The sequence below is a fragment of the Mytilus californianus genome, unplaced genomic scaffold (genome assembly GCF_021869535.1).
Source record: "Mytilus californianus isolate M0D057914Y unplaced genomic scaffold, xbMytCali1.0.p SCAF_6, whole genome shotgun sequence".
Lineage (NCBI taxonomy): Eukaryota > Metazoa > Mollusca > Bivalvia > Mytilida > Mytilidae > Mytilus > Mytilus californianus.
Genome location: NW_026262712.1, coordinates 22,609,009 through 22,630,985, shown reverse-complemented (window position 1 = coordinate 22,630,985; position 21,977 = coordinate 22,609,009). Strand labels below are relative to the sequence as shown.

Below are 21,977 nucleotides of genomic sequence, written 5' to 3'. Positions count from 1 at the left end.
AGCGAGCGGACAGAATGATGGACATAAAGACAGGCTAATTTTAACAGGCTGGCAGACGAGAGGACTGAGCATCGGATTGGATAGATAGGCAGACTGGAAGGCGGACAGAAGGAAGGAAAATCTAAAGACCTACATGCATATATAAATGTGTGGCCCTGAAATATGCATTTCTTTATTATTCACTCATAAAATAAAAGTTTACATAAACATTTTGTGGCCAGGTTATGTATTTTCATGGGTAATACGACTATATTTATATTCATATTTCCAACTAATGAGGACCAACTTATTTATTTCAAACTTATAGGGACCACTGAATATTTATTTCCAAAATTTACGCCCCCCCCCCCCCTTTCCAACAACAACACACTTTTGAATGCAAGGGGGAATAGGATACGACCGGATGACCGTGGTTTTTTTGGAGGGTTGAGGGTAAGAACTTAGATTATCAAATACTACTAACTAAAACATAAATTTTATAATCACTAGTAGTTTAATAGTCCGGCAGGGATGATTGCCGTACACCAAGGCTCTCATGATTTTGTATTTTATTCAATATTTTTTTCATTTCTTTCAGTGTTTTCTTTTTTCATAATTCCGCTCTGTACTTTGATGATCTCGAGTAAAGATAAGCCTTTTACACAGTCTAGTAATTTTGGGGGCCCTTTATAGCTTGCTGTAAGTCGGTGTGAGCCAATCTCATTGACACTCATACCACATCTTCTTATATCTATAAGTATAATCAAGGATTTGTTTTGCTATACAAATCTATTTGTCTAATATGTATACCAGTTTACATGCTCCTTCGTCGGAGAGATCTTTAGACACACAACATTCGTTTACAATATAAAGTTTTAACACAGGGTGCTCCAAAGTCAACGGAGGAAATTACGAACAACAACAAAAACAGCAACAAATATGGCGTTGCTCTCCTTTCTCCGCAATCTCCGCAATCAAAACAAAATGAAAAAATTGCGATATTTAGTCAACGCTAATCATGTATTACTACGACAGAAATGTTCATCGACATGCACGAATCAGAGATGTGGTATTAGTGAACCCAAAAAATTAGACTTGAAAGATGAAATTGAAAACTACATTAACAATCACAAATACACTTTGATTGCTGCTACAGCTGATGTTTGTAAACAAAAGTTTCAAGAACACTTGATTGGAAATACATTAGGGGAATCATTTACTAGCAGTAGTAGTATATGGCAATTTCCATGGAAGAGAACTGAAAAAGATAAACCATTTATATATGAAAATTCAGAAAATATATTTGCAAGAGGTTATGATGCACTTGAAGATTATTTACATGGTGAAAAAGTTGACCATCAGATGTGCGCTGCTTTCACAGCACTAGAAAGATTTTACACAAATAAAGGTAGCCTGATACCAAACTGCTGAAACACGCTTTAAAAATGACCGCAAACATTTCCTCCTTAGACATCTTCTTCATGGTAACAGTGAATTGATCCCTTTAGCCAATTGTTAGCCCTGTCAGCATTGGTCAACAAATCATGCTAGGTACATATCCCTCTTTCCAATTTGACTAAAGAATAAAAACAAACTAAGCTTACTATGTAATATAGCTATATAGCCCATGTAGGTTTTGTTCATTGTTGAAGGCTGTTCAGTGAATAATCAATTATAGTTGTTAACTTCCATGTACATTTGTAATTCTGTCTCTGGCAGAAAGTAGTATCATGTCCGTTCGCCCCCTTTCAAGTTTCCACCCTACAAGTTTGCATCATTGATAAGGGTTTTGTGTTGAATAAGATTTAAATTGTGCTTTAGTTAGTGTATTGCTATAAACATGATATAGTGAAGCAAATTAGTATTTTTATCGATTTATAGAAATAAAATAAAGTGACATTCTTAATACGTAAACAGGTTTTCTTTTCTGAATTATTTTGATGAAATGAAAAATGAATATTGTCATGCATGATGATAAAAGACTAACATGGCTAAGTCATTTGTCTCTAAGACTTGTAAAAAAAGGCTGAAGATTCCCAATGGCTATATCAACAAAAATGATCAACAGCATCAAGCTCACACAAACTGTTAGAAATAATCATCTTTTTCATTAAAAATCCTCATTGTTTTACTCCTACATTTGTATCTATTAGCGAACTACTCTTATCATGCTTATTTTAATTAAACACTAAACATTCTAAACACTTAACAATAATTCTAGATTAGCTTTGTAAATTCTAATTAACAGTTATCATGGTAATCTTAATGAAATAAACCACAAAACAAAATTTCATATAAAAAATTCATGATTTTATTCATGAAAATATAAATATTTTGATGTGTGTTTGTTTTTTCTACATTGGCTAGAGGTATAGGGGGAGGGTTGAGATCTCAAAAAAACATGTTTAACCCGCCGCATGTTTGCGCCTGTCCCAAGTCAGGAGCCTCTGGCCTTTGTTAGTCTTGTATGATTTTTAATTTTAGTTTCTTGTGTATATTTCGGAGTTTAGTATGACATCCATTATCACTGAAGTAGTATACATTTTTGTTTAGGGGCCAGCTGAAGCACGCCTCTGGGTGTGGGAGGTCTCGCTGCATTGAAGACCCATTGGTGGCCTTCGGCTATGAACACTGTGAAATTGATAAGAAATGTGAACATTGCACGATGAAAACTAACCCAATTAAAGCACATACAGTGAGTCAGGGTTATTGTTAATTGTATTACTTTAATACAATTTTTTATTTACTCATACAATGTCATACAGGTTAATTATTTTGGAGGTAGAGTTTTATCCCTTATATCATGTATATCTCTTAAAATAATGTCATACATGTAATTATGACTAGTATTTCAAGAATTTTTTTTCAGAACTCCATGAAAGAAATCTTGCTCAGCTAAACAGCATGAACCTGACAAAGACAGAAACTGCATCACTGATAACTAGTCACCTTCTTTCCCAACTCCTTTTTAATCCAGCAAATCATATTATAGATTCAAACTTCTCTGAAGGCCCACCATATGACTGCCGCGCTCCAGTACAATATGGATACACAAATTTTGGTAAGATATGTCATGTATGTACAAATAAACATGATAAAGAAAAGATGAGGGCAAAGCTGAATAAATTCAACAAAAACATGTAAAATCTCTTCAGATTTCGAATTCTTTTAACATGTGTTTAACGCTTGATTGCTGCAATTTTTTTTATACCTTAAAGCAAAACTGACAATGCAACTAAACATTGCTAGATGCAGAGCCAGAGGTATATATCAACAAATTCTTGGACAAGAATAACATTTTAGTGCTGTTCAATTATATTAAAGTAGTTATTCCCATTGGAAATATACATTCTACACCACATTCTATGGAAAATTGTATTGTAAGGGCTCTCATACAAACATTTCCTGTCAGATTTTATAATGGTTTTAAATTTGTGTCAAATGTTCACATCAGCAATGCTTCTGATGTTTATGATTGACAAATCATTGCTGCTTAATAATTTATTAAAGCAGTTAACATGGTTATGTCCCTTGGAAATATCAATTCTATGAAAAATAAGAGCTCATGATTTCTTGTCGGCCTATAAATTTTTATCTAAGGTTTGTATCAGCAATGTTTCAGACAAGTTCCAAAACTCAGTCCTTATAATTTATTTTTTACGAGGATTTGCATGCCTGTTAATTAATAACTTTAATCTTATAAGAAAGAAAAAAATATTTAGAAAAATGCCAATTTTTGTAAGCTTTTTTTAGAAGCCAACAAATCTTTAATTTCTTTTAAGAACTTTTCAAATTCTACGTACATAAAAGTTTATCTTAGCAAGGTCGTGAATGAATTTGGTAATCATCATTGATAAATCAACTGTAAACTGGCGTTATGCCTCTTGGATATGAATATTGAAGTACAGTTTTCATGAGAGAGTGCAAAATTTTTTTCATTTTCTGATGTCCTTTTACAAATATCTGTTGGTTTTTATGTTTTGAAGGAATAAGATAGCTATAGTAGAATAAAAAATTCGTAAGGGTTCCGCGGAACCTAGTGTCTCGCCTACTTCTGCTGTTTATCACAGGCTCAACAAAAATGAGGAAAAAAATTAATAAAAATATTCCTCTCTATACTATCTTTTGATTGTAAGTAGCTTCTGTCCAAGTTTGGTAAAAATCCAGGATAGTTTATGAATCTAATAAATGTTTTAAATAAAAACTTAAACTGTTATGTAATGTTAACTGGAAGAAAAACTAAGTCCATTTATAAGTAAAATACGGAAAAAATGGAAAAATATTTTAACAAAATTTCCATTTAGATACTAGCTTTTAATCATAAACAAGCTTCTGTCCAAGTTTGGTACAAATCCAGGATAGTTTAAGAAAGTTGTTAAAATTTTAAAAACTTTAACCACAGAGTGAATGTAATGTTAACTGGCAGAAAAACTAGGTCCATTTACAAGTAAAATACGGAAAAAATGGAATTTTTTTTTTACAAAATTTACTTCTGGATACTATCTTATGATCACAAACAAGCTTCTTTCCAAGTTTGGTACAAATCCAGGATAGTTTAAGAAAGTTATTAAAATTTCAAAAACTTTAACCACAGAGTGAATGTAATGTTTCCTGGCAGAAAAACTAAGTCCATTTATAAGTAAAATACGGAAAAAATGGAATTTTTTTTTAACAAAATTTACTTCTGGATACTATTTTATGATCACAAACAAGCTTCTGTCCAAGTTTGGTACAAATCCAGGATAGTTTAAGAAAGTTATTAAAATTTCAAAAACTTTAACCACAGAGTGAATGTAATGTTTCCTGGCAGAAAAACTAAGTCCATTTATAAGTAAAATACGGAAAAAATGGATTTTTTTTTTTACAAAATTTACTTTTGAATATTATCTTATGATCATAAACAAGCTTCTGTCCAAGTTTGGTAGAAATCCAGGATAGTTTAAGAAAGTTATTAAAATTTCAAAAACTTTAACCACAGAGTGAATATTTGTGGACGCCGCCGACGACGACGACGGAATGTAGGATCGCTATGTCTCGCTTTTTCGACAAAAGTCGAAGGCTCGACAAAAAGGATAAGGGGTATCCATCCTTGTCACAAAATCAGTGCATGCACAGCAAAAAACACACAAAAAGCAACATAACAACCATTTTATTGCTTATCTTCATCTCAAAGTCATAGTATGTATGTCAAATTGATTGAAAGTCAAAGAAACCAAAATTTGGATATGTTTAGAATTTGAAAATTATTTATCCCTTAACGTAACACATGAAGGTTTATATATTTTTTTTTAGATAATTGAATAAACTAGCTACACTGTACATGTAGGTGAAAAATATAGACAGTCAAGGGTTCTACTTGTACAAGTAATTTTTACTGACTTGAAGAAGTAAATATTAATATACTTATATAAGTAAATTTGTACATTGGACTCAGAGTTCTTTTAAGCTGAGTTTTACTGTACATATTGCTGTGTGTTTCTTTATTCTACATTGGCTAGAGGTATAGGGGAGGGTTGAGATCTCACAAAACATGTTTAACCCTGCCACATTTTTGCACCTGTCCAAAGTCAAGAGCCAGGCTTCTGACCTTTGTTAGTCTTGTATGTTTTTTTATTTTAGTTCATTTATATGTTTTGGAGGTTAGTATGACGTCCATTTTCACTGAACTAGTATATATTTTTATTTAGGGGGCAGCTGAGGGGCACCTCTTTGGGCCGGATTTTCTCACTGCGTTGAAGACCCATTGGTGGTCTTCATCTGTTTTTTGCATTTTGGGTCTGGTTGTTGTCTCTTTGACATATTTCCCATTTCCATTCTCAATTAATTATTATACCATGTACTGGTATAATATCTTCTTTTCTTGAATTTCTCAGCACTTCTTTGCTCTAATAGAATTTTTAATCATCTGTCCTTTGCAGATGTCTTTACTAATCATTTAAGTATAATTTCATGGACAATAAAATTCTCACTGACTGACTGATGGAATAAAAACTTAATGTTTTTAAAAGCTCGATGTATAATTGCAGGATAAAAACAACATTTGTACAGAAGGAAAAAACTAAATTTTATTTCCTATATATATATAAACAAAACACGATAAAAGCTTGGTGAGAAGAACACAGTTCATTGATGATTATGAACATCATATACCTGTACATGAAAAAACCTTAATATCTTCACAATTATCTTACCAACATGCTAGGAGAAGTCCTTGTCATGCATGAAATATTTGCCACTGGACTTTAAGCAACCAACAATCAATTAATGCTAGGAGTGCTTTCAAAAATTTTTGTAATCTTATATCTATATTTTCAGGAAGTACTCGACTTTTTCATGGGAATGCAGATATAACATTGTTTCCAACAACCGAGGACATGTTTTTGGATTCTCAAACAGATGCAGCTGTGTTTCATATTGGAGAGCCAGAAGAAAGTCCTGATGCAAACAGATTACACCCAAAATGGAATACTGTTGATTATGATGATAATGATGAAGAAGAAAAGATTTGTGATGCAAACAATAGTGAAAACTTCAATGATTCAGACATTAATCAAGTGTGTAAACAAGCCATCTCTTTAACAATGTGGAAACATAAACAAAGGATCTTGGCCTACAGTGGAAACAAGGATTATGGTTCGTCAATGGTTCCTATCTGTGGTATTAATAGACACAAATATATGGTGGTTCTGTATAATGCTCAGCATGATTATCTATTAAAAATGCAAAAGAAAGACTTTTTAAAAGTTTTCGACAAGGATAAACTAGAGTTTTCTACAATTATTAATCTTTGGATGTTAATCCATCATAACTTATTTTGCACAGAACCGTCTGATAATGCCATCCAAATCCTTAAAGGCGCTGGGGGCCTTCTACAAAGATTAGGAGAAGACACATTTAAAGAAGTTGTTATAACTTCCAAATTTTATTATGATACAGAACCCAGTGGAGATGAGTTTGAGGTAGACATGGAGAATGATTCGATTCCTGCTTCAGGGTAAGTTGCCCCTCAATGACATATTTTGACTGAAATGTAAAAAGTTCAAACATGCTGTATAAACTAACAAAAGATTACCAAGTGTATAATTTGGAACGTAAGACCCATGTTTGGTTTACATGAGACTCATTATAATTAGTAGCACTTGAATTGCAACAGTACAGTACAACCTGTGACTTCCTCTTTGTTATGTTCACCCTCTTGTATGATCACCATCGAATAGTGGCCATTTATTGGGGTATTCAATCTTGAGATGTTGGCCATTTATAGGGGTCATAAAACATAGGTTGATGTTTTATCTAATTATGTTACCTGTTGAAATCAATCAGGGTTGAAGTTTTCAGCTTGTATGTTTCATTAAAATTTACCTGTACAGGTAACTCAAGTTTCCTCTCAAATTTACATTTCACCTTTTCTTGAAAATGTAGAATCGAATGTTTGTTTTAGTCTTTGTTAATTCATATCATTTGTTGATTTTTCTGTCTTTAAAAATTTACATATTTTCCTTTTTTCCTAATGTTTTTATTTTTTTATGTTATTATTATCTTTGATTTGTTTTTTTTTGCTTCTTATTCTTTTAATTTCTTCTTGGAAAGAATCGAGTAGAAATGACAAAAATTCAAAGATAAATTATTGACTAGCATTTGAAAACAAAAGAGAGTATCCTTTAAATAATTATTTTTTCAGTAAAAAAAAAGTTATTGTACATGATGTACATGGTATTCTATTGTTCGTTTGCATTATTAAATGAATTATTATTAATTATAACTTATAAATGCAAATGATATGTTTAAAGGAACCATGAAGCAAGTAATTTAACAAGCCAGTTTATTCACAAATTAAAATTATCAATATCATGAATATCAATCCTTTTACAATAAATTTTGTTAACAAAGTTGTACAATCTATTATCATGATTATTATTCAGGAAAACTACAAATATCATTATATGGTATAGGAATAAACTAGTTTTGTTTATCTTTGATACTTTTCAAATCTTAAAACGAGTTTTGCATGAAGAATCACTAAATAGACTTACAAAGAAATTATTTAAAGAAAAAAATTGTCTTGCTTTTTGAAACAATTGTAAACTTATCAAATATGTTATCTTCAGTTTGGCTAATTTTGTCAGTTAACAGGCAAAATTTGTCTCCAGAAAAAATAAAGTACACTTCTATTTAGATTGTGACATTTTTATGGTCAATTAATTAAATCACTTTTTGTTCTGTGTATTATATTGTCGAAACTGCAGGACTGGCATATGCATGATACTTATTCTTGGTATACATTTGCAAAGAATATTTCACTCAACTCAGGCCTTTTAGATAAAGTTAATAATTGCAGGGACTTGAATGCTTGATTAAAAATTAAAAATGAATTTAAAAAAAAAAATCAGAATATTTTTGAAAATAAAATAAAAACTTATGATGAAAACAGTACACTCAAATGCTTCACTAAGTAAAGAATAAGTGGTCATAATTTAGAAATAGAAAATGGTGAATAAAAATTCCTATAAAGGATAGAATTGTTTGTGAAATTAATATAACAACTTAGAGATAATCTATTTGAAAATTGTTTACCTTCACATAACTCTGACCAGTTTATGAATAAAATCTTGAATCTTATGAATAAAATCTTAACCAATAACAAAAAGTAAAAGAAATGCTAAACCTCTATAACATGGAACATGTTTAAAATACTGGCTCCTTTATAAAAGAAAGTCATTTGAACTGAGGGCAGAAACCTAATAACTTTTTTCCATGTGTTTTGATTTCTTATTGAATTGTTATTTCTTTGCATTATAATGTTTGTTTTGGTTTTTTTTGTCAGAAACTTGATTAAATTGTAATATGTTTATATGACAATAAAAAAATTATCAATTTTTTCTGTAATGAACATGATGAATATTTTGAATATACATGTATTTATTCAATAGAGTAATAATGAATTGCCTACATTTTATTTAGAATAAGTCCTAAAGATAATCTTAAACATTTGTTAAACAATGTTAAATGCAGTAAGTATAAACAGAGACATATATACACAGAGATTGGCAACTCCGTGAAATCCCGTTAAAAAACGCGGCCCGGAATGAGATTCTCGTCGATAATTATTCTACAACATGTAGACAAGTCAGGGATGAATAACCTCGATAGCTAATCAAGAAAAGTAATAGGAAAACTTATTTCAGATCAAATAAATTCTTTTTCTAAAAAACTACTTGAAATAATATATTATATAATAATATTTTTTTAATGTATTTGATTGAGAAAATATTTTTTTCTTTTTTTCGGCATTTCTTTTAATTTAAAAAGTAAAATCTGGTAATGATCATGATATTACAAGAAACATTTCTTTGCTAAAGTTTGCTTCTAAATTACACAGTGAAATTATGTGTGTCCGATTTTCCGGTCATTATTTCCTTAGAGTTGTGACTGTGGATTCACAGGTGTGCGATTACGCAAATTTATTGCCCTCCGATCACCTGAATTTTGCCGGAGGTGAAGTTCTAAGTGGATTGTTACTTGGTAATTGTTTTTACAACTAAACAAATTCTGACATTATTTTAACCATGACCAGAACTTTATTTTAACAGAAACACTGGGCTATACTATGAATAGGGTAAACGGACAGAAAGTCACAGCTAGGACATAAAGTCACAAATTGGATAGGACAAAAAGTCACAAATAATGTATTGACAATTGTTTGATTATATAAGAGAAAGATCTTCAAATAATATATTTTTTTACATTTATTCATTTTTAAGTTCAGGAAATTGTTCATAAGCCTTGATAAATGAAAAATTATTAAATTTTAATCATGCAAATAATATATTTCTTGGCACCATGAAACCATTTAAGTGCCAAACCACTTTGACATTTTGTTATCATAACAATTATTTGATCATCATTGATATTTATTGAATAAATTTTTAATTACAAAGTTGCTTCATATATTATAGTTCAATAAAAAATCAAAAAATTATTTTTAAAATTAGTGTTTTCTTGTTCAGAGAAAAATAATCTCAAAACTGAATTGTGACTTTTCGTCTGTGACTTTTTGTCCTGTGACTTACTGTCCTACATTCTACTATAGTATTCAATCAGGAACAAAAATAGTCATTTAACATGTCAAAAAAAAAAGAAATCAGAAAGCAACTTTTGTATATAAAAAAAATATGTTGCCAGTAGAATTTTGTCTCGTGGAAAACGGATTCAAATGATTACTTTTTGATTGACCTACAATTACATTATTTGTGGAACCTTTGCATGAATTTCCTAAATGAACGTACATTATGTACAGTGTTGTCGAAATCACTATTTTTGCTGTCATGAAATATTGAATATGAATCTGTCATTATTTGTAGTTTTTTATAGACTTAATATCACAGACCCTGATTAAAAACAACGTGTATCATAAGTGCAGTAAAATGCTCTGCTGAACTGTAGAATTTTAATGTTCTGTTTCATAGACCACAGAAGTACTGCAACATCCTTATCTTTACTCTTTCCTATCGGGTAGTGAAACTCGAGTTTGAAATTAGAAAGATTTAAAATTGAAGACAAGTTTTATCTGATCTTTTGTGGGTTTATGTTTCGGTGCAGTGCTATGTGGGCTGTTATTTTCTTTTCATTTGTCATTTTTTTATCTGTGTTACACGACCTTGTACTTTTTGTATTGCCCCTTGACATCTCCTGCTTCTGTTTGAACCTTTACCACTAATATCTCATCTGGTTTAAATAAAATAGTGTCTCATTCCCGGAATTTGTTATACAGGAATTCATTGCAATATCAGTTTTTTTATAAGCATATATACTGCTTGGTCTCTTCACACAATTTATGTTTAGGACGAAATGCATCAATAGGTACATACATGTACCAGGTCACCAATATATAAGTACACGTTATGTGCTTTTGACCTCCACAAGAATTCTTAAACATTCATAGATGTGCAAAGAATATTTTTGTCGTTGGGTTGTTGTCTCATTGACATATACCTCACATTTCTGAATAGTCATAGCAGCTGTGCCTTTTCAATTTATTGCAGAAAATATTTGCATTAACATTTTTCAAAATAGGCGAGTTGAAACAGTGATCACAGAATGAGGACATGTAAAACTGAAACAACACAACACAACAGATAAATATAAACAAGCACCATTGCTAAAGGACTGAAACAAACATAGATGATGACTAATATGAGCGACTAGTAGTGTACAAGTAGAGTAAACATTTCTTGCTTCTTATTCTACACATTTTGTCATTTCATGTAAACAATTAAATATGTTATTTTCCAGAGGAGAGGAAGGAATTTGTGAAACGAAATATTTTGCCTTTAGTACTGTCAAGTTATATATTCACAGGAGTGTTGTTGAATAAATGAACATTTTCCCTTTTTTACATTATGCTACCTTTATGCTACAAAGGTAGCATTTCCATTCTCATGATATACAAAGATATTATAGAGTGGCCTTCCAATGATAGTCATACATGTAAATCATTGTCTCATTGGCAATCATACTACATCATCATATTGTTATACATGTATGTAAAAATTATGTACATGTATACTTTGTAAACGTAAAGAAGACAAATGAAGTTGAACACAAGATATTTATTTTCATTTTTATCCGTATAGTCTCTGCACAACTGCCACTTCTGTTTCAAATTCAATAGATTGAATGCAGAGTCTTGTATTTATTCTTAGTTCAATGATGTCACCATCACTTGCACAAAAATCGCATACACATGTACATCAAGTTTGGCATATGAACTATGATATTTGAACTACAATAATGTGGTGTTTTCACAGTCAGGATAAGCACATGTCATTTTCTCTCTTACAAAACCATTTTTTAGTATCACATTGATAGTAGTACATGTAATCGGTCCACTACATGACTGTGCAGTAACATTTGAAAAAAGTCATCACTAATAGTTGTTCTTGTCTGCCAGGGAATCTTTTTTTTTCAATCAGAAAGGCTAGGGAGTCCTACATTCAGCACATGTATGATATTACATCTCTTGTATGCTGCACTGTTAGGTAAATTTGATCAACATCTTTGTTCTTTTATAACATGCAGGATCCTGTTAAAAAAAAAATGCTGAATGTAAATATACATGTATATAAACTTGTAAATGTCATCAAAGTGGTGGAAATAATGAAAAAAACAATTTATATACACAAAACCGGTATGACTTGGGAAAGTAATTCCTGTGATCAATGGTGATGGGTACATTTGTTCTTTAAAGATGGACAATTTTATAAACTGTAGCCATGGACAGGTGCCTGTCTTTATATTGAAGAGAATGAAAATGGCTGACAGCTTGAATGGTCATTTTTAATTGTAAATTGCATCAAAGCTGGTGAAAATATGGAAAAAACAACTGTTATACACAAATCCAGTATGTCATAAGAAAGTAATTCATGTGCTGGGAATAATTATTCTCTAAAGATGGAAAAGTTTATTGACTGTAGACATGGACAGGGACCTGTCTTTATATTGAAGAGAATGAAAATGGCCGACAGCTTGAATGGTCATTTTTAATTGTAAATTGCATCAAAGCTGGTGAAAATATGGAAAAAACAACTGTTATATACAAATCCAGTATGTCATAAGAAAGTAATTCATGTGCTGGGAATAATTATTCTCTAAAGATGGAAAAGTTTATTGACTGTAGACATGGACAGGGGCCTGTCTTTATATTGAAGAGAATGAAAATGGCCGACAGCTTGAATGGTCATTTTTAATTGTAAATTGCATCAAAGTGGGTGAAAATATGTAAAAAACAACTGTTATACACAAATCCAGTATGTCATAAGAAAGTAATTCATGTGCTGGGAATAATTATTCTCTAAAGATGGAAAAGTTTATTGACTGTAGACATGGACAGGGGCCTGTCTTTATATTTTAAAAATTGAACGTGGCCAACAGCGAGAATATTGAATTTTAATTGTAAATTGCATCAAAGTGGGTGATTTAATGAAAAATTCAACATATTTACACAAAACCAGTATGTCTTGGGAAAAGTGATTCATCTCATAAATGGTTTTATTCCTTTTCGAATGAAAAGGTTTTAATAAAAAATACGTCCGTGTAAAAAATTTTCATAACGTCCAGTCGGCCAAGCTTTCCCCTTTATTATTGACCACAATTAAACGTTAATCGTCACAATATTTTAACTAACAATTACTACAAACTGAATAAAACAAGGTAAATAATTTACGAAATTGAAATATATACTTACATTATGCTGTTTTGAAAAGCTTGATGTAAAATAAAAATCGAAGCGGTGGTGAACTTGTCATGATCAGATGCAAAATGGCGATCTCGTTAAAGTCTCGTGTGACGCGTGTTTTTAATTGGATTTCGCTGACCACTGTTACAGTTGCCAATCTCTGTGTATATATGTCTCTGGTATAAACAATTTTGATTTTAGAAAATTAATTTGAGAAACACCTTTTCAATGGAAAAAGGCAGGCGTTGTGAAAGTTTGCATTATATTAGAAGATGATATTCATATATTATTCACTTGCCAAAAAATACATGTAAAAAGTAACTTAAATTGATAGAATTATTTAAAAGTTGTTACATCAAAACAAACATTTGCAAACATTCATGAGAAAATTTTTACAAAAAAAAAAAGTGAGGAAGCTGTATGTTCAACTAGTTTTATTATTTCATTTTATTTTAGAATTTTCTTGTCATAATCACAGTTATTAAATTTGACAAACACAAAAAGTCATTTATTTTCCCTGAGACACTTTACCTGTAAGTTATGTAATTTTAACACTTCAATGCAGTCATGATTTCTCTTTATCCTTGACTAGTTTTTGATTAATACCTTGTGTATTAATTAAGCAGCAGGGGGTATAATGATGGACATTTAGGGCCATCATGGTGACCATATTTTTTATGGCCACCATTAATAAGATAATGTCACAGGTAGTACTGTATGTTGTCCTTGAAAATTAGAGAAAATTCTGTCAACCGGTTTTTGAGTAATTTATATTGCCCTGAAATATGACTCTTTAAAACATATTTTTGCTTTTATCATGAAAACTATAGGAGTTAGGTTAAAAGTGTTAACTTCTGAAATGATCAGCATGGCAAGATCTATTTGATCTAAAGTTTTGTAACCCTGTTTGGATTTATTGCCCCTGAAATATTGATTTTTACTATTTTTTACAGTTTTGGCTGTTATCTTAATATACAAACTACAAATGGATAGGAGCTAGATTAAACATTTATTTTTTGTACTAACTGTGTAACCCTCTTTAAATAAAGAATTATTAGGTCTTTCCACTTTTTCGTGGAAAGACCTTTTGCTTTTGTTCTGATTATTTTTTTTTCTTCTGCCCAATTTTTTTTTCTTTTGCTGTTTGGTTGTTTCGTAAGATGTCGACTGGATTTTTGATATATGATATGGAACAGTTTATACACTTTCAAAACTGACACTGTTTAACCGATTACTTTTCTTTGTAAGAGTTATCTCCCCGATCACTGTTTTCTACTCCTTTGCAACCGTTAAAGATAACGACAAAATTATTTCACCAATTTGCTCGTTATATCCTCAGGATGTTGTGATTGGTTTTGAATGAAGCGTTCCAGAGACTCCATATGAGAGTTATTTCCCATTATGCATTTGTTATAAGCGATAGGCATGCATTTGTAACTAGAAAACCATAAGTGAAAGAGACTTAGGGTCTTTTAATCTGGGTCCACCAAAAAGAAAATGAGGTCAAGGTCATGTTTTAATTTTTGCTTTTGCTTGTGCATGTTTTTCCTAAGAAACTGTAATATATATCAACATAAGATTTTCACTAAATTGTTAGCTGTGATATGTTGTGATAGGAATTTTTTTTTTCGAAGCGGTACGGTTACATTTACTAGGAGTTTTCTCCACTTGAATGTTAAAAATTAGATGAATGGTAATATAACTTGTTAACAATACATAGTAAAGACCTAAGGTCTTTTGATATGAGGTCCTTTCTTGATGACCTTGAAATTGAGGTCAAGGTCGAAAGTGAACTTGTCGTTCTAGATTTTGACATTTGCTTTAATTTCATATTTATCTCCTTTATTTCAAACAGAAGTGTATAGGAACCATATATTTTTGTAATCAGCGTACATTAAGCTATCATCAGACAGAAGAAATAGCATTTTAAAAAGGATTTTCATATCAAAATATATCATTTTGGGTGGAAAGACCTTCAATTGTTCTCTGAACAATTGGTTTTTAATTGTTATTATTATTATACGCCCGTTTACGGGACGTATTATGGTATACCGTTGACCGTCTGTCCCTCTGTCTGTCCGTCTGTCCGTCCGTCCGTCGTCAACATGTCGGACATTAACTCAAAAAAGCTTTAACCAATATGCATGAAACTTTGGTGAATTGTTTATATCTATTGACGTGAGCTCCCTTTCGTTTTTTATAAATTTCAGATTTACTGTTTCTGAGTTTTGGGGTTTTATTCATTAAATAGGGGGATTTTCCAGTTTTCCGACAAAAACTCAAGAATGCTTTCACCAACTTGCAAGAAATTTTGGTGAATTGTTTAAATCTATTGACATGATCTCCCTTTGGATTATTATAAATTTTAGATTTTACTTTTCCGAGTTACAGGGTTTTATTCATAAAGAAAGGGTGATTTTCCAGTTTTTCTGACAATAACTAAAAAATGCTTTCAGCAGTTCTCATGAAACTTTGGTGAATTGTTTATATCTGTTGAGGTAAGCTCCCTTTAGAATTTTATAAATTTTAGATTTTACCTTTCTGAGTTATGGGGTTTTATTCATTTAAAAAGGGGGGATTTTCCAGTTTTTGGACAATAACTCAAAAATGCTTTCAGCAGTTCTCATGAAACTTTGGTGAATTATTTATAGCTATTGATGTAATCTCCCTATTGATTTTCATAAATTTCAAATATGACATTGAGAAGAATTTGAACTTTATTTGTTTATAGTCTGACAACAGCACAGTGTATTGCACAACAGCAAGAAATCTTTAATTGAATATAAATTCAATTCATATAACCAATTTCAAGTTCTTTGACTACATTTATTCAGAAATCTATAATATGTCAAATATTTAATTACAATCCAAATTCAGACCTGTATCAAGCTTGAATATTGTGTCCATTTTTGCACCAACTGTTCAGGGTTGGACCTCTGCGGGCGTATCCAGCTGCGCTCAGCGAAGCAATTTATTTATATTGCGAAAATGATCTGCAACTCAAAGAGTAACTATAATACATGTAACATGATATGTATAGTATATGCATATACAGGTAGTCATTAGCAAAATGATGACTTTTTTTCACTATTAAGTATAGCATACACCTCTTGCTTGGATGAAGTCCCAACTATTGTCACGAAAACAAAAACAAATCTCAATATGACACATGTAAGATGTGGATTAATTTCAAGATTATGCTCAAAATATTGTAGATTTTTAAAAATTTTAAGCATTTAACAAATTGTAAAACTACTATGTCTGGTAAGAGGTGGTGTCTTTTTTGTGTTGCTGAGTACAATCTATATATTGAAGATTCTTTTTACTGCAATTATACATGTACAAAATTGGATAAAGCTTTGTGTGTCACAGTATATAAAAACAATAAACCTTATTTTAATATTCATGATTTTTCAAAATTCCATCTAAAATTCTACTGTTTAATAGGAGCGCTAGAATTCCTTATTAAGTACATGTACATTTGTACCTACAATGTAGATTGAATATTTGTGATAACATAGAAATCAAAACTATTTCTACATTGGGGGAATTTCTGATTAAGTTAAAATAAAGTACCTTGTTTGAATAGTTGTGAAATGACAGAATTCCAGAATATTTAACTATCTTGAATGTTCATGGAATTTCGCATTCAAAATCTTGATCGACTATGAGACAACTGCATATGCTCCCTAAAGCTTGTTCTGTTAACAAATTGCACACATTTCAAAATTATTACTGTTGTGTTTGAAAAACAGGAATTTCTAACATATCTTAAGTTTCTGATTCATATGGAATTTATTAACCCCATATATATTGTATTAGGTCACTAGCACACTGTGTAACAAATTTATCTTACTGACTATCTTTACATGCAGTATTTAGACTAGTGGCCTATCAAAGTGATCAAGTGTTCAATATTAAAAACCTAATTCCATTGGTCTATACAAAAACAAATTCCAATAATAACAACTTGTTTGCTTTTAATGTGTTTTATGAATTAATTTCAATCGTCCATCATCAATTTCTACGTGTGTTGAAACTTTCAGATTTTTCCTCAACAGTGTTGTTTTTAGCAACGTAACACCACTACTAACCGTGTTGAAATAAACCTGCCTACTACCCCCATATGAAATATACACTGTCTCCATGTGGTTGCTTTTAACCAATCATATTCCTAGATTTGTAATAGGAGGTAAGATAAATATAATTATATGTTTGTAGTAGAAAAAGAAGCTTTAAGGTGCATGTAAAATGTATGAATTTTACAGAACAGGAAGATTGAGGAAATTTCAAAAGATTAACCAGGAACAGTAAGAAGAATGGGGCTCATAGGTATTCATTGTGTAATCTTTTAGTTTATCATGTTTTTTGTCTTTTAACATGTTTAATGTCATGGCTCATGTTGCTTAAAGTAGTGTTCTATGTAAACAATGTTTTCTTTAAATAAGGGAGATAATTAACTACATCCAGTTCACAAAATGTCACCTATGGTGTCTTATGAAACATGTGAAAGGTTACCTTGCACTGGTTTAAAGATATAGGTTCTAGGTACATGTACTTTTCCACTAAATGAGTGCAAAATGCCACTTTCCTTTTACCCAAGGTTACTTCAAGTTACTTGAATCTCAATGTCATGTGTTCCCTATTCTAATACAAACATTCCAGGGAATCAACTCCAATAAATGATTCAGAATTTGTTTGAAGCAAATGTATTTTATAGAATTTGGCATCTCTCTTTTTCACTTGCTCCATGATTCTGTGTTGATCACTTATAAATGAAGGTCAAATTTCTGCCAAAACCTGAACGCCATCATAAGCAGGCAGCCAAAATTTTTGGATTATCAATCACCAATGAAATTTATGTTTGTCCATTACGCTTCATGGATTAATAATTTTTGTAAAAAACTTGCACCAAGGACCTTGTTTAGTATTTACATATGTGTACATTCTTTTTGTGTCTGTCCCAACTCCAAAATCAGCAGCATGTAGACTAGTTCCCTGGTTGTCATTGGTTCATGTCTGTCATATTTGTTTTTTTAAAAATGTTTTGAAATAAATAAGGCTGTTGGTTTCTTGTTTGAATTGTTTCAATTGTTGTGGCCTGTTTTAGCCATCTATATGGTAAAGATTTTCTCATTGTTGAAGGCTGTTCAGTTGCTGCCCTTAATTGCTTACATTCAATTCATTTGAAATCTGTTGATTAGTTGTCTCATTGGCAAATATACCACATCTCTTTTTTTCGTATGTATTAGTTCAATAATGTCCATATACCATTATAATCACTAAAAACTCATATCATACGACTTTCAAACGACAATTATTTATATATTTGAAGAGACTGTAAACAGCAAAAAGTATCATTAATATTATTGAGGTATTGCCCTGAAATGATGATTTTTGACTAATATTTATGTTTTGCCAATCATCTTGAAAATCATAATAGATAGGTAGATACTACAAGAAAAAATGATAAGAAATACAAAATCTACAAAAATGGGAAGTAATCTAAACCTTTTGATGATTGCTTCATGTCCTTATGTAAAGGAATAATTGACCAAAATGACAATATTTGTCTCGCCTTGACGGAGTCAAAAAGCGAGACATAGGTATGCTGTTTCCGGCGACGGTGGCGTCGGCGTCAACAATGTATTAGTTTGTGATTAGGTCTAGTTCATGGTGAACTACTAGTGGTAGGTCAATGATATTTGGTATGCAGTTGTATTAGCATTGGCACATCTCATTACCATTGAGATTATTTGGCCCGCCCCCTCAGTCAAGGTCTATTGACTTTAAACCTTTGCTTAGTTTACATGTATTAGTTTGTGATTAGGTCAGTTTATGGGGAACCACTAGTGGTAGGTCAATGATATTTGGTATGAGGTTGTATAAGCATTGGCATATCTCATTTCCATGGAGATTATTTGGCCTACCCCCTCATTCATGGTCTGTTGACTTTGAAACTTTTGCTTAGTTTTCATGTATTAGTTTGTGATTAGGTCAGTTTAAGGGAAACCGTTAGTGGTAGGTCAATGATAATTGGTATGCAGTTGTATAAGCATTAGCACATCTCATTTCCATGGAGAATATTTGGTCCTAACCCCTCAGTCATGGTCTATTGACTTTGAAACTTTTGCTTAGTTTACATGTATTAGTTTGTGATTAGGTCAGTTTAAGATGAACCACTAATGTTAAGTCAATGATATTCAGTATGCAAATGTATTGGCATTTGCAAGTTTCATTTCCATGGAGATTATATAACCCCACCCCCTAATTATGGTTCATTGACTTTGAAACTTTTACATAGTTTACAAGTTAATGTTTGTGTTTAGGTTTGCTTAAAGGGAACAACTTATGAAAAGTCAATGGTATTTGGTTTTGCAGTTGTATTAGCATTGGCACATCTCATTTCCATGGAGATTGTTTAGCTCTGTACCTTCAGTCATGGTTCATTGACTTTGAATATTGGCATAACATACATGTTAAAGTATTGCTATTTTAATTTCAACATTTGCATTATCAAAATAATAAATAGGCGAGACATATCTCTGTGTTAACAGTTTATTCTTCTTTTCTTGTTTTGACGAGTATCTCAAAAATTATGACAGATAATCTAAGAAAAAATTAAAGTTCTATAAGAAAACATATGAGGTTTAATTCTAACAATTTGAGGTATTTTCTTAGAGGCTAGCCATCATTTATTGTCATTGATGCTTACAAAATATTTAATATTGTAATTATTTCCCTTAACTGTTAACATAGCCATTCAAAGGAATACATGACCAGGGCATGCAGGGGGACAATATTTGGTAATACAAATGAAATTTTATAGATTATTTCACTTTCAAATTTTGATTTGAGCATTTCTGATTAAGGTAAATTCAAAAAAAGGTTGGACGCAAGCAATTTATAACATGTTGTTCCCATTTTATATCGTTAAAGTGGGAGACTGATTCATGTAAAATTTTCAAAACCAGTTTTTGAATCCAATATTTTACTGATCTATTGATAAAGCACTATTCCAATGTTATAATCTCATTTTCAATATTAAAATACTAATACTGTTTAAAGTAAACTTTATTATTTTACAGGTGTTAAGTACTGGAAGAACTGGTTTAATGAGAAACTTGATGAAATGTACAGAACATAAAAGAAAGACTGTGATAGTGACTTTATAAATGAAGAATAATTAAGATATTGAATAATGATTTTAGATTATTTGTTAGTTATATGGTTTGCTACTGAGGCAGTAAAAATTGACTTTAAAGACTTGTAAAATGTGAAGCAAATGGTAAAGCAGTAGGGTCTAAATAGTACTGAAAATTTTAAAGTTACCCTACATCTTCCTTAATTGTCCAAACAATGCTTTAGGTACAAGGACAGGTGTTCGAAAATTAAAACACATGTAAAATTTTCAAAACAAGTCACCACATTTTTGGTCCTCAAAATGATCTTCGACTTCATACTTTCTTTGGCCTTTTTTACATTTTTGATTCAAGTCACTGATGAGTCTTTTGTAGACGAAACACTTGTCTGGCATACAAAATTTCAATCCTGGTATCTATGATCATGATGAGGAATTTATTTATATTTGATGAGATTATGTCAGAAACTATAACAAAACTTGTATAGTTGTTCTTTGGTTGGAATTAATGTTTCTACAAAGGAAATATGGATGCACTACTTCATTAATTGTGTTACAAAGGAAATATGGATAAACTACATAAACTGTGCAGTTTTTGTCTTTTCATGAAAGAGTGCATAAGATGACAAAACTACATGATAACATAAAAATATTGTGTAATTTATTTAAATGTCACAATATTTTTCACTTCTAAACATGATTTGCACATTTAATATGGTTTTAATTTTTGTTTTGATTCTTGGGCTACAACTTCCTTTGATGAAGTTTATAGAGCAGAAATGAAGGATTTTGATGTTGATTTTATGATGAATATTTAAGAGATTGATGGTCAATATATGCTGCTTATGATTAATAGAAAGTCAATACCGCTGTTCGTAAACTTTACATCTTTGAGAATATCATGCATTAAGTTGCAGGTATTTTGACAAACATTTGAATTAATTTAGAACTCTTTGATTTCGTAGTTCGTCTCTGACTGTTTCAGATATTAAATCTAATTTAATTTGGTACATGTTAATCAAGACAACAAACCCATTTTCTTTCTTATTTTAATCAACCAATTATAATATGTTATTTGTATGTAATAAATGCATCTGCTTTTTTAAAAATTATTAATAAATCATTTCATCTTCAGATTTTGTTATTAAAAGCAATATATTTTTGTCGAAATATTACCACAGTATGCATCAGTTATCCCAAGCATTATAATAAAGGAGTCACCAACATGACTAATGTGACAGCTGTCATGATACTTGTAAGTAGAGTCACATAGTGCCCAAAATTGGTTAATTAAAAATTTTATTGGCCACTGTTACAAATATATGTGAAAGAAGGAGTCTGTAAAAAACAACTATCAATAGATCAATTATCGAATATTCAATTGACAATTGATTATGAACAATTGCCTAATTGTAAGGTCAACGAAAACGTATATGTTATGCACTTAAGTGTTCGTTGCATAGCCTGTAACAATAAATTACTTAGAAAATACCCTTCCTTGGAGTACTAGTAACCATTACAAATGGCATGTAGAGGGAACATGTGTAACCTATTTTGAAAACAATTCTCTAAATTAATATACTTTTCAAATATCTTATTTTCAGAATTAGTCCTTGCGATATA

General features: G+C 30.9%; 1 protein-coding gene and 1 long non-coding RNA gene across 3 annotated transcripts; one reads left to right on the top strand and one right to left on the bottom strand.

Annotated features, from left to right (window-relative positions):
- Positions 1-902: 902 nt before the first annotated feature.
- LOC127704338 (uncharacterized) lies at positions 903-21,488 on the top strand. Of its 2 annotated transcripts, none has more exons than XR_007983234.1 (5): positions 903-1,387; positions 2,849-3,040; positions 6,295-6,973; positions 17,435-17,545; positions 20,302-21,488. XR_007983234.1 is itself a non-coding variant. In XM_052208359.1 (5 exons), the coding sequence occupies exons 1-4, from the start codon at positions 919-921 to the stop codon at positions 17,525-17,527; spliced, it is 1,386 nt and encodes a 461-aa protein (XP_052064319.1). In that variant the 5' UTR covers positions 903-918; the 3' UTR covers positions 17,528-17,545; positions 20,302-21,488. The 2 variants fall into 2 exon arrangements, 1 of the variants encoding a protein (XP_052064319.1); XM_052208359.1 differs by having other exon boundaries at positions 17,482-17,545.
- Positions 11,574-13,392, bottom strand: LOC127704340 (uncharacterized). Its single transcript, XR_007983235.1, has 2 exons — positions 13,223-13,392; positions 11,574-12,061 (listed from the first exon to the last, which is right to left on the bottom strand). It is a non-coding gene; the product is annotated as an uncharacterized LOC127704340 (long non-coding RNA).
- Positions 21,489-21,977: the final 489 nt, after the last annotated feature.

Coding starts and splice junctions, on each gene's coding strand:
- LOC127704338 (XM_052208359.1), top strand. CDS start 919: ATGGCGTTGCTCTCCTTTCTCCGCAATCTCCGCAATCAAAACAAAATG. Junction 3,041..6,294: donor ATATGGATACACAAATTTTG/GTAAGATATGTC, acceptor CTATATTTTCAG/GAAGTACTCGACTTTTTCAT. Junction 6,974..17,481: donor GATTCGATTCCTGCTTCAGG/GTAAGTTGCCCC, acceptor TGAATTTTACAG/AACAGGAAGATTGAGGAAAT.